The sequence below is a fragment of the Leucoraja erinacea genome, chromosome 4 (genome assembly GCF_028641065.1).
Source record: "Leucoraja erinacea ecotype New England chromosome 4, Leri_hhj_1, whole genome shotgun sequence".
Lineage (NCBI taxonomy): Eukaryota > Metazoa > Chordata > Chondrichthyes > Rajiformes > Rajidae > Leucoraja > Leucoraja erinaceus.
The window spans coordinates 27,974,567-27,987,627 of record NC_073380.1 but is presented as its reverse complement, the minus strand read 5'-3'; the positions used below and the strand labels follow the sequence as shown (position 1 = coordinate 27,987,627).

Sequence of the window (13,061 nt, the reverse complement as noted above, 5' to 3'; positions counted from 1 at the left end):
CGTCGCACCCGGTCCATCCTCGACCCCCAGATGAACTGGAAGACGGCCCGGGTGATCCCTGTGGCGTAGGAGGGAGGGACAGGCCACACTTGTGCCAAGTACAGCAACCCCGAGAGCACCTCACACCTGATGACCAAATTTTTACCGGTTATGGAGAGGGAGCGTTGCCTCCACAGCTCCAGCTTCTTCCCCACCTTGGCTATCCACTCCAGCCAATTCTTGTTACTCGCCTCAGCCCCCCCGAACCAGATCCCCAGCACCTTCAAGAAGTCAGGCTTGATGGTGAAGGGGACGGAAGATCGGTCGGGCCAGTTGCCAAAGAACATGGCCTCGCTCTTCCTGCGGTTCACCCTGGCTCCCGTGGCCGACTCAAACTGGTCGCAGATGCTGATCAATCTGCGGACCGACCTTGGATCCGAGCAGAAGACGGCGACATCGTCCATGTACAGGGAGGTTTTGACTTGAATGCCCCCACTGCCTGGCAATGTCACTCCTCTTATGCTCGCATCCTTCCTGATGGACTCGGCAAAAGGTTCAATACAGCAGACAAACAAGACAGGAGAGAGAGGGCAACCCTGCCTGACTCCAGACCTTACAGGGAAACTGTCTGATTCCCACCCATTGATTTGGACTGCACTACGGATATTGGTGTAGAGCATTTTGATCCAATTTCGGATTCTCTCCCCAAAACCCATTTTGGAGAGCAAGTCCCTCATGTACGTGTGCGATATCCTGTCGAAGGCCTTCTCCTGGTCCAAGCTGACTAGGCAGGCATCCACCTGTCTGTCCTGCACGTAGGCCATGGTATCTCTCAGCAGCGCTAGGCTGTCTGATATTTTCCTGCCAGGTACAGCACAGGTTTGGTCTGGGTAGATCACCTGTCCCAGAGCAGACTTGACCCGGTTGGCGATGGCCTTAGACAGGATCTTGTAATCTACATTCAACAATGTTATGGGTCTCCAATTCTTTATATCCTTCATCTCCCCCTTCTGCTTGTAGATTAGGGTGATGCTGCCCTTCCTCATGGAGTCTGACATGCTGCCGGCTAGAAGCATGTCGTTGTACACTTCCAGCAGGTCTGGGCCCACCCAGTCCCACAGAGCCGAATACAACTCAGCCGGTAAGCCATCGCTTCCGGGAGTTTTACTCGAGTCAAAGGAGCGGATGGAGCCAGTCAGCTCCTCTAGGGTCAGTGGTTGGTCCAGACTCTCCCGCTTGCTGTCCTCCAAGACCTCCGTGATAGAGGACAGGAAGTTCTGGGAGGCGGTGCTGTCTGTGGCCTTTCTGTCATACAATTCCGTGTAAAAGGATTTGCAGACCCTCAGCATGTCTGTCTGCGAGGATGCTACCGAGCCGTCCTCCTCCCTAAGGCTGTTGATCACAGAGCTCCCCCTGTGAACCTTATGGAAGAAGAAATGTGAGCACGTCTCATCCTGCTCCACATGGCGGACCCTGGATCGGAAGATGATCTTGGAGGATTCAGAGGTAAAGAGCCGAGCTTGCCGGTCCTTCACCTCTCTAAGTTCCTCCCTCACATCCACCCCCCTCGACTGCAGAAGGAGCAGTTGTTGCAAATCTGTCTGGAGTTGGCACAATTCCCTCTGACTCTGTCTTGCTCTCTGAACCCCTTTGACTATGAAGAACCTCTTAATGTTCTCCTTGTTTGCTTCCCACCAGAGTGTCGGGGAGTCAAAGAGGGGCCTCACCGTTCTCCAACGTGTATAGTCCCTCTTTAGCTCCTCAACGTTCTCTGGGGCCAACAGCTTCACGTTTAACTTCCACGTCCCTCTGCCTGCCTTCCGGTCCTCCTGTAGGTGACAGGAAGCCTGAAGGAGGCAGTGGTCAGAGAAGAACACCGGCGTGAGGTCGGTGTGTCTCACCGTGACGGCCTTCGTCGTGAAGACGAAGTCTATCCGGGATCGGGCTGAACCGTCCGATCTCGACCAGGTGAACCGCGGCTGGGACCCGGCTGCAGGGTCGCTGAAGGCATCGTGCAACTTTGCGTCTTTAACCGTTTCAATCAGGAACTTGGACGTGCTGTCCAGTCTGTTGTCGGCACTGCCGGATCGTCCAGCCGCATCAATGATGCAGTTGAAGTCACCGGCCAGAACGAGCTGCCGGGACGTGGCCAACAGCACTGGGAGCTGCTGGAGAACGGCCAGCCGCTCGCTCCGCACGGGTGAGGCATACACATTAATCAGCCGGAGCGGAGAACCACGGTACATAACATCCACCACGAGGAGACGCCCCACAACCACCTCCCTGACCTCAGTGATGGCGAAGTTCCCTCCCCGCAGCAAGATCCCCAGACCGGAAGCACGACAGTCATTGCCCCCCGACCTCACCGACAGTCCGCGGGGGCCACCATCGCGACCACCTCCGATAGCAGCGGAGGTGTGGCAACCCGCACTGCTGGAGAAAAGTCACATCTGCCTTGACCTTGACCAGGTACTGTAAGGCATTAACACATCACGCAGTGCTCTTCACACTGCGCACGTTTAAAGATGCCAGTTTGAGCTCCATTGTCTTTTAGAGTCACTGACCATTTTCGTGTTCCCTCATGCCCACCGCTTCGGTGAATTGCCTCACCTTTCCTGGGCTCAGGTACACGGCATCCTCAACGGGTTGGGTTTCCCGTGTCGTAACCCAAGGTGTCGTTGGGGGGAGGGGGGGCTGCTCGTTTCACCCCCTTCTGGGTGCGCCGCTTCCCCCATGTCTCGTGGCTGGGGCACAGTGACAGGCTTACTGCTCCTGGAAATTCGGAGCTGAGGCCCATTGGCCGCTGCACTGCTCCCGGTTGCCCAGAGCTGGGGCCCAACGGCCACTGCACTGCTCCCGATGCCCTGGAGCCTGGGCCCCATCGGCTGCTGCAACGATCCCGGTCTCCAGGGGCTGGGGCCCAACGGCTGCTGCTGTACTGCTCCCGATGTCCTGGGGCTGGAGCCCCTCGACCGCTGCTCTGCTCTCAGTCTCCTGGTGCTGGTGGACAATCGGCCTGGACCTTCTCCTTTCCTCCCCGGTTTTCTTCCTGTGGGGTTTCCCGTTCGCCTCATCCTCCGACGAGGAGAGGTTGCTGCCTTCCGTCAGGGAGAGAGACCGTTTTTTGGGGGGTTTTTGGGCTTGCCAACCCCTTCTGGCCTCTGCTCCTTGTGCTGACCCCTCTGTTGTTTTCCATACGTCACCATCGTCCAATTCTGCTCTCCCCCCTCCTCCATCAACTCTCCCTCCTGGGCTTGGTGCTGGAGTTCTCCTGGCACTTGGGGGCTCGAGGTGGTTAGGCTGTCCTCATTCCTGTTCCCCCTTTCTGCTGGGGACTTGGCAGTGGTAGTGGGTGTCTCACCCACCCTGGGGGTTCTGGAAGCCGCCCCTCTTGTCGCCTGTGCGTAAGTGCAGGCTCTTTTTGGGCAGGCCCTGTAAAGGTGGCCTCCCTCCCCACACAGGTTGCAGTTCTTGCTGGCCCTCCGTCTTTTTTTTGCAGACCACTGCAGTGCATTGGGCCATCACATGCCCAGGCTTGTTACATCTTCTGCATAGTCTGGGCTGCCCCACGTAACTCAAATAACCTCGGTTTCCTCCAATTGCGAACACCGAGGGAGGGTGGAGGAGAGCTCCTTCCTTGTCCACCCTCAGCTTTACCTTGACCTGCCGCTTGCTCGTCCAAATCCCATGCAGGTCCTTCACGTCCACGCAGTTCCCTGCTCCTTCGACGTAGCGAGCAAGGAAGGTGAGGACATCCACTACGGGCACATGTGGGTTGAACATGTGCACCATGATCATCCTTTCTTTCTGGTTTGGGAGGGTGAAGAGTGGCTGCACTTTCAGCAACGACAGCGGAGCTTCATTCCCCTTCTGGAAATCTTTCATAAACTTTTGCCATCCCGTCGGATGCATGAAGGTAACATCGAAGTATCCGTTACCCGGGAAGTCCTGGAGGCAGTAGATGTCTTTGGCCTCAAACTTGCAGGTCTCCAGCAAGACCTTCTCCACGAACAGGTCTCGTGAGAAGGGAATGCCCTTGCTGAGGTCCTTTACACTAATCCTCAGGGTATTGCGGATACTCTGTCCTCCCGCTCCAATTGCAGCTGCCATTGCTATGATTCTACACCGCAATCTGCAGCTCTTGTCCTTAATGGACCGCCAGGACTGTTCTAACAAGAACAGATAGCCCCTTTCACTGTTCTAATAAGAACAGATGTTCTCTTTTACCACTGATAAGAACAGATACTACACTTGATCTTAGCCAAAAGGCCGAGAAGCGCCGGTTGTAGCTCCAACCCCGGTAACTCTACCCCTGGCTGCGTGGCGCTCCAAATCCAGCGCGGCTACAATGATTCCCCGGTCTCCGGGGAGGAGGCAGCCGCTCCAGACTTTTCAAGCCGCCCGCGCTACCTACCTAATCTACGCTAAAAATCTTCCATTCGGAAATCCGAAAAATTCCGAAATCCGAGAAGTGCCTGGTCCCAAGGCTTTCGGATGAAAGGTTGTGCACCTGTACCTACCAATACTAATCCCATTGTCCAATATTTGGACATGGGTTTCTATGCCATAGGTTTTGCATGCTCATCTAAATAAATAAGTGTATGAGGGTACCTACCTCCACCTGTCCCTCAGATGGTATGTTCCATATTTCAATTACCTTTTATATGGGGGGGGGGAACCTAAAATCTTCTAGGCCTTATCCCAATATGTTCTCTGGCTATGTGCGGCTGGGCTAAGGAGAAAGGTTTCCCACTATCTACATTATTTTGCTCCTCATAATTTTTTGTATAACTCACCAATTTCTCCCTTGACCTCAGGGATATCTAATCTGACCTCCTACCTGAAATGCTCCATCTTGGGCAACATCAATAGACAATAGGTGCAGGAGTAGGCCATTCGGCCCCTCGAGCCAGGACCGCCATTCAATGTGATCATGGCTGATCATCCACAATTAGTATCCTGTTCCTGCCTTCTCCCCATATCTCCTTGACTCCACTATCTTTAAGAGCTCTGTCTAGCTCTCTCTTGAAAGCATCCAGAGAACGAGCCTCCACCACCCTCTGAGGCAGAGAATTCCACAAACTCACAACTCCCTGTGTGAAAAAGTTTTCCCTCATCTCCGTTCTAAATAGCTTACCCCTTATTCGTAAACTGGACCATGGTTCTGGACTCCCCCAACATCGGGAACATGTTTCCTGCCTCTAGCATGTCCAAACCTTTAATAATCTTATATGTTTCAATAAAATACCCTCTCATCCTTGTCACTGCAATCTCAGTAAAAAAAGTAGTTTACTGACTGTATATCGTACAATGTAAATGCATGACATTTACATATTTCAGGATTAAATTCATCTGGCAATTCTCTCCCCATTTTATCAACACATCAATATTGTTCTGTCATCTAAGCCTACCCTTCCCCCATTCAATAACATCCTTGGATCTTGTGGCTACATTTTATTTTAACTTACCTTTCATATAGTTGGGATCTAATACAGGAATAGAATTTGTGAAGTGTACATGAATTGTTTAAAGGATGTGACTTCTCATAGCAATTACAATTACAAGCAAAGCAGAACTCATTTATTTGGTTGAGCTCATTAAGGAATGGACAATATTCAATGAGATATTTGTCTCTAATAACTCCCTGGAGATGATTCTAGATCTCTTTCACCCAATAATATATGGTGGAAATTTGTGACTTTTAACTCTTGATGGTGAAATAATGAAGTGACCTAAGACACAAGTGCTGTTCTGACAGACTGGTTTGCCCTAGAAGGTATTGAGTTTCTTGACCATCATTATAAACATACCCCATTTAGGTAATTTCCTACATTAGCATAATATAGTGTAGAGGCACTAAATGATTAGAGGGTGACCAGTTGACTCGTGCGATATAGGGCCTCTTCCTACTCTTATACGTTAGTTGTATGGGGTTGGTTGATTCCACTTGCAAGGGAAGCTTGGACAAAAAATTAATTGGGAACTGCGTTGTTCTGTTTATCTTATTTACAAGGTATGTCGTCTCTTTTAGCCTGATGGTGCATGTAAAAACATGTCAAGAGCTGGATTTTGATCATAAAGTGAGACAGTTTGCAGCAAAATTAGCCTTGGTGCCCAGTCCACCATCTGGAACTCTTCATTTGGTAAGTCATTGTACATTTACCTTAATAAATATGTAAAAACGTAGAAAAATAGCATTTAGAACTTTGATACCATTCCATACCAGGGTGGCTGATCCTCTATTACAGTGCCAGATTCCTTCTTTCTCTCTATGCTTTGATGTCTTTTGTATCGAGAAATCTGTCCAGAACCAGGGGGCCACAGTTTAAGAATAAGGGGTAAGGCATTTAGAATGGAGATGAGGAAAGATTTTTTCACACAGTGAGTTGTGAGTCTGGAATTCTCTGCCTCAGTGGGCGGTAGAGGCCGGTTCTCTGGAAACTTTCAAGAGAGAGCTTAACAGGGCTCTTAAAGATAGCGGAGTCAGGGGATATGGGGAGAAGGCAGGAACGGGGTACTGATTGAGGATGATCAGTCATGATCACATTGAATGGTGGTGCTGGCTCGAAGGGCCAAATGACCTACTCCTGCACCTATTGTCTATTGTCTCTTGTCAATTGTCTATCTTCAGTAATATATTTGGCCACTTGGTGTCCACGGCCTTCTGTAATAGAGAATTCCAATGGTTCACCATTCTTTGTAATTTCTCCTTTTCCCAATCCTAAATATCTTTCCCCATTTCTTGACATTTTGACCTCTGGTTTAGAACTCCCATCCAGGGAAAACATCCTCCGTGCATCCAGCCTGATAAGGCCTGATAATAATGTTGTACATTTCAATGAGCACTCCTCCCATTATTCCAAATGTTAATGAATAGATATCTAGGTGATCCAATTATTTTTAGTAGAAATAAACTGGCAAACGCAGAATCAGCATGGTGAATCTTTGTGGCATTCCCTGTATGGCAAATGTATCCTTTCTAAGGAGACCAAAACTGCACACAATATCCACATCATACTGCAATTGTCATGCATTTACAAACTCATCCAAATTGTCCTAATCATCTTGAATCATCTTTCCATCATCCTAACAGCTCAGAATTCCACCTAATTTAATGTTATGAGTGACTTCCTGAACTTGTCCCATGTGATTACATTGGCCCATATCCCTCTAAACGTTTCCTATCGATGAACCTGTCCAAATTCAATGATACGTTATCGTCATATGTACATATGTACAGTGAAATGCTTTGTTTTGCCGGTAAAATCATATATCAGACCTCACCTTGGCAGTACACTAGTGTTGCCATGTTTTTGGTGCCGACAAAGTCACAAAAGGTCACCGAACAGTCCTATCTTCTGCCTGTCGCCGCATATGCCCCCCCCCCCCCCCCACAAATGTATGATACAGGTGGATTTTTTTCCATTAGGTCATGGTCTGAGTAACTCTGACAGTATTATGCATTGCTGAAAACTTTTTTGAAGATTTATTTGCCGCGTTCACCTTCTTTCCTGCCATTTATTCAGAATGTCATATTTCATATTATTGATCAATTGAAATAACTTCATTTTATAATTAGAAACCTTTTTGTATATTCTCTCAGGTATTTAACCTAAATCCTCTGCTGATTGTATTGCCTTCAAGGGAAGACCCTAATTATCCAGTGGCAGACTTGGACATTCATCTCCCTTTGCTTTGCTTCAAGCCAAAATGTATTCTGCAGGTAATTAGTCTGAAGTTTCATCATGCATTTGTATCTCCTTATTTTTATCTAGTTTTATTTGTATCTCCTTATTTTTGGCTAGTTGGTTTTACCATTCATTGTTGGCTAAATTTCAGGAAGGGTTGAGAGAGGGGAGCCTGCAACATGAGTCCCTTACAAAAGGCAGAATTTGATAAGGTGTTAGCTATAAGACCATTCATTGTGGCCTATGAAGTTGAGAGAGGGGAAAGCAAAGAGCATTTGATTCTCAGCTGGGATTGAAAACTGTCATTATCGGATTGAAAACTGTTGGGATTGGGAGTTGGAATAAAATGCCTCCTTTCACACGAGTGATGTAACTAATGTACTGCAGGGATCGGTACTTGGCCCTCTATTGTTTGTTATTTACATTAATAACCTAGAGGAGCAAACAAAATAGGTGGAAAAAGCATGTTATGATGAGGATATTGTGATTTTATAGTGTCCCATGTAGTGAAAACCTGGCAAATGGAGTTTAATGAGTGGAAATGTGAGGTCATACGCTTTAGTAAGAGGATGCAAAATGGATTATTTAAAAAGGGAGAGATTGCAAATGACCTTCAGATTAGCTAATCATCATATACAAGGAAATTCCTTGTTTGAAGCTTCCTTGAAGCTCATGGAGTAAACAGTAAATTAATAGTAAATATAACAATAAATATATTAGTGAATACAACGACAAGTGGAATACAGCAGAATAGTTAGGGTTGAACGTTCCTGCCGGGTTGCAGAGTTCACTGACACCCATACCAAATCCCTGGGATTGGGACCCCACTCTGCCTACATTGTCCATGGCTTCTATAGGTTCCCTCGACAAACATTAACAACCCTTCGACAACCACCTACAGCCCCAGAGGGTCAATAACCGACCCTCTGGTCCATAACTGTGGCAATTGCGGCGGCTCGCACCCAAAATTCCATGAGCAATGTCTCGCTTACGTCAAAACTTGCCACTACTGTAAAAAGAAAAACCACATTATCCGGTGTTGCTGCACTCGTGGTAACAGGGCCCAGCCACAACAATCTCTCTATGCGCTCGAGCCCACACTTGCCCACGAGGTACTGCCTGAAATAACAGCTCCAGCAGAACCACAACCACAGCACCTGCAAGAAGACAGCCAAAACATACATTCCTGTATACCCGACTCACCGTCTAAAAACAGTGTTTCCATGACAATGCTCAGTATCATCAGTACCAAAGTCGCTGCAAAAATAGATAGTGGGGCACGGTGCAATGTTCTGTCCTTATCGGACTTCCAAAGAATTCACAAATGAAACTGTGATGAAAAAAAACTCCAAGTTACATCCATTTGATGGGGGGGGAGTTGCAACCAGTTGGTAAAGTCACACTACAATGCAATCAAGTTTACAATCTGGATTTTTTCATCGTTAGAGGGGAAGTGCCCCTCCTTCTGGGCATTGATGCATGCCATGATATGGGCCCAGTCACCTTCGGCAAAACTGTACCAACTATCTACCACTAAAAGTCCCACCCAACAACTCGTGGGTCTCCACGATGGTCGCAGCAGTCATGAAGAACAAAGACGAAATAAGGATTTGCATCAACCATAAAGATTTAAACACTACCATCAAATGACCATACCACCTGGTGCGAACGGTGGAAGAGGTCGCAGCCAACCTGGGTAAAGCCACAGTCTTTTCTGTCCTAGATGCAAAGAACTCCTTTTGACAAATACTGCTAGACCATGCATCTCCATGTTAACCACAATCGCAATGCCCTTCGGACGCTGCCGGTTTTGACAAATGCCATTTGGTATCAATTCAGCCAGTGAAGTTTTCCAACGTACTATGGAGCAACTCTTTACTGGCTACCCATCCGACATAATCATGGACGACATCCTGATCGCCAGACGCCACGCACAAGAACATGACTCAAACCTGTATCGTGCCAGGGAGGTAAACCTCAAACTCAGCCCTCTCAAGTGCAGGTTTTGGGTCGATGAAGTGACATACGCGAGACACGCGTTCACTAACAACGGCCTCAGTCCAGACCCTTCTAAAACCATTGCTATCAATGAAATGCCAGCACCTACGGATGTGACAGCTCTACAACGATTTCTAGGCATGGTAAACTACCTGGGAAAATTCATCCCAAACTTCAGCGGGCAGTCAGCCGCGCTGCAACAACTGACCCACAAGGATACGCACTGGTCCTGGCACCAGCACCAGCAGAGGGCATTTGAACAACTAATGTCTTGTTCCCCAACGCTCGCATTCTTCGATGCCGGGTTACCCGTCACCCTCACCTGTGATGCCTCCCAGTATGGACTGGGTGCTGCTTGCCTACAAGACGTCCCAGACCAGTTGCCTATGCCTCCCGTACCATGACTGACACTGAACAGCGCTCCGCTCAAATCGAGAAGGCGTTACTCGCGGTAACTTCTGCCTGTAAGAAATTCAAGGACTTTGGCAACCCGATCACGATTGAAAACCGACCACCAGTCCCTAGTCAGTATCCTCAGTAAACCAATCCACACGGCACCAGCACGCTTACAACGCATGATGATGGAACTACAGAAGTATGACAACAGACTAACCTACAAACACGGTAAGGACATGCACTAAGCTGGCACCCTTTCACGGGCACCTCACCCAACCTGCGAAAAACACCTGTCTGATAATGATCACGAGGGGTATACGGTTATGATGGTTCCCTGCCTCCATCCGCGGGCTTAGACAGCCTAGTGGCATAAACAGCTGCAGACGAAACGCTATATCACTTGCCACTGTCATCCGCAGCGGCTGGCCAGCCAAACAGCACGACCTGCTGCTGGCATAAGGCAGTCTCTTTGCAACAAGTACTTTGCTATTGTCCATTGGGGCCATCCTGCTGCAGAAATAACCCTCCAACATGTAAAAGGTCTGCTTTTCTGGCCTGACATGGCTGACTACATTCTCGAGAAAGTTGCTGCTTGCCTGATTTGCAACAGCCTGACCCCCCACCAATAGAAACAACCACTTCTCCCGCACCCCACACCGAACAACCATTGTCCACAGAAGCAGCCGACTTCTTTGAGTGACACGGCAAACAATATGTGGTTCTAGTCGATTCCTACTCAGGATGGTTCGAAATCGACCTGCTCAGTAGCCTGACCTCAGCCATGGTCATTCAAAAACTCACTCACCACTTTTCTGTCCATGGAGCACCCCTCAAGCTACTTTCAGACAATGGAACTCAATTCTCCAGTCAACTCTTCAAGGATTTCGCGAAACGCTGGGATTTTCACCACACCACCAGTAGCCCCGAGTACCCGCAGTCCAACGGCCTGGCTGAGCGCACGGTAAGAAGTTCAAAAGAACTTATGGAACGCTCACACAAGGCGGGCTCTGATGTCTATCTCGACCCACTTAACATATGAAACATTGTCTGCGACCCTCTCCTGGGATCTTCGGTCAAACAACTCATGTCACGGCGAACCCGCTCCACCCTGCCTATGACCAAGCAACTGCTAGAACCACAAGTTCGCGAGCCGTAGGCGATCCAATCCCAGCTCCAACACCGTCGCGACATACAAAGGAGATATGATAAAACCAGCTCTCCGCTTCAACTGCTCAACAAGGGACAGGTTGTCCGCTTACGGTCGCTCAGAGACTTTGACCGCCTCGGAGTCATTCTGGGGTCAACCGCGGAGCCACGCTCATACCTGGTCAGTGTTGACAGCGGCATCTATCGACGCACCCGCCAACACCTCCTCCCGGTTAACGAACCGGCACCTTCCCGTTCTTACCCTGACCAGCCTGCCGGTCTTCCCTCATGCTCCACGAATGCTGCTCCAGTGATTCCTCTACCGGTGCCAGCGTCATTCCTGCCTTCCCCGGTGCCCCCATCTCCACCGATGTCTTCTCCTCCACGTTCACCCGATAAGGGGCTTGCTTCCTCAGGGAAGGCTGAGGCGCACGAGGAGTACTACCGTGCATGTGTAGGTCATGTCTGCAAGCCGAACCCGCTGATTGGAAAGTTCACCGACTATACTTGAACTGTGCATGACCCGTTTTGTTTTATGCGCTCATATATGCACAAGCATGTACAAGTAAAATAAGAAATACACACACCTGATACTGATGTTTCACAATTTATACTCCACTAACCACTTTATATATGCTTTGCTTCCTACACAAATATGCATGCCACCCATTACATGATATTACGGTACTATACGGTATTACACTAACAAGGTCAAGCAGCTCTCAGAATCCACGCCGAGCTGGATATGAATGACTGGCAGTTTAAATGTTCTGGATTATTTATGGAATAAAGATTAATCTTTCACTATGACACTATTTATGTTGTCATGGATCATTCACAAAATTGGAGAGAAGGAATGGGCGAAGTTTCGGGTTGAGACCCTTCTTCAGACTGAACTCGCAAGTTCAGGGGGGGGGGGGGTAATTAAGTGGGGGGGGGGGAGGTTTAATGTAAGGACATTTTGAGCATGATGGTATCTGTGTTTGAAATACTGTGCATGATTTAATGCTTTTAAAAAAAGATGCTAGTATTGCATTTCAAGGCTGCACGGTTCTCAGATCCTTCAGCTAAGCAGAGAGCTTTCTTCAAATGTACATCATCCAACAAAAAATGTAATCTATAAAAAACAAAGCATAGAACATGACCAGCATATTTTTTGTCAATAGCTCTATTAACTATTTTGATATAAATAAATAATTTTTAAGCCAAATTAAATACAGTGGATGATAAATGCTGAAAGTGCATAATATCTCAAAATTAGCTGCTGGAGTAACTCAGCTGGTCAAGCAGCATCCCTGGGGAACATGGACAGGCACCATTTTGGGTTTAGACCAAAAACGTTGCCTGTCCATGTTCTCCAGGGATGCTGTCTAACCTGCTGAGTCACTCCAGCATTTTGTATCTTTCCTTAGTAAAGTTTCCTTGTTCCTACAATGTCTCAAACTTTCTTTTTCCTCCATAGATCCTGACATGTATTTTAATGGAACAGAGGATAGTCTTTCTTTCAGCTGATTGGGCTTTGCTGACACTTGTTGCAGAATGTTTTATTCTTTACCTTCACCCACTTCAGTGGCAACACACCTATGTTCCTATCCTGTCCAAAGAAATGATGGATTTTTTGATGGCTCCAACAGCTTTTCTCATGGGTTGCCACATTGATTACTTTAAAGAAGTTAAGTCTGTAAGTAGTAATCATCTCTAAAACGAATATTAATTACATATTAACGAATATTAATTTTGTGCCATTACACATTAATTAACTGCTGACATTTCCTCCATTATTCCTAATAGGCACGAAATAAGAAACTCGCAGGAATCGTGATTGACAGCATGTTTTGCTCATTTATTTCTGAT

At 47.9% G+C, this 13,061-nt stretch overlaps 1 protein-coding gene and 1 non-coding gene across 6 annotated transcripts in view; one reads left to right on the top strand and one right to left on the bottom strand.

Moving 5' to 3' along the window:
- The window catches only part of LOC129696221 (DENN domain-containing protein 3-like), a 92,827-nt gene that overhangs the window by 29,049 nt on the left and 50,717 nt on the right, over window positions 1-13,061 (top strand). For all 5 annotated transcript variants that reach the window (XR_008723289.1, XR_008723290.1, XM_055633896.1 and 2 more), the window contains exons 6-8: window positions 6,011-6,122; window positions 7,583-7,702; window positions 12,670-12,888. Coding sequence is in view for 3 of the 5 variants with exons in the window: in XM_055633896.1 (XP_055489871.1) it covers window positions 6,011-6,122; window positions 7,583-7,702; window positions 12,670-12,888 (451 nt within the window). In the remaining 2 variants the exon portion in view is untranslated. The remainder of the gene's footprint in view (window positions 1-6,010; window positions 6,123-7,582; window positions 7,703-12,669; window positions 12,889-13,061) is intronic.
- On the bottom strand, window positions 4,074-4,260 carry LOC129696831 (U2 spliceosomal RNA). The gene has a single exon (XR_008723412.1). It is a non-coding gene; the product is annotated as a U2 spliceosomal RNA (small nuclear RNA).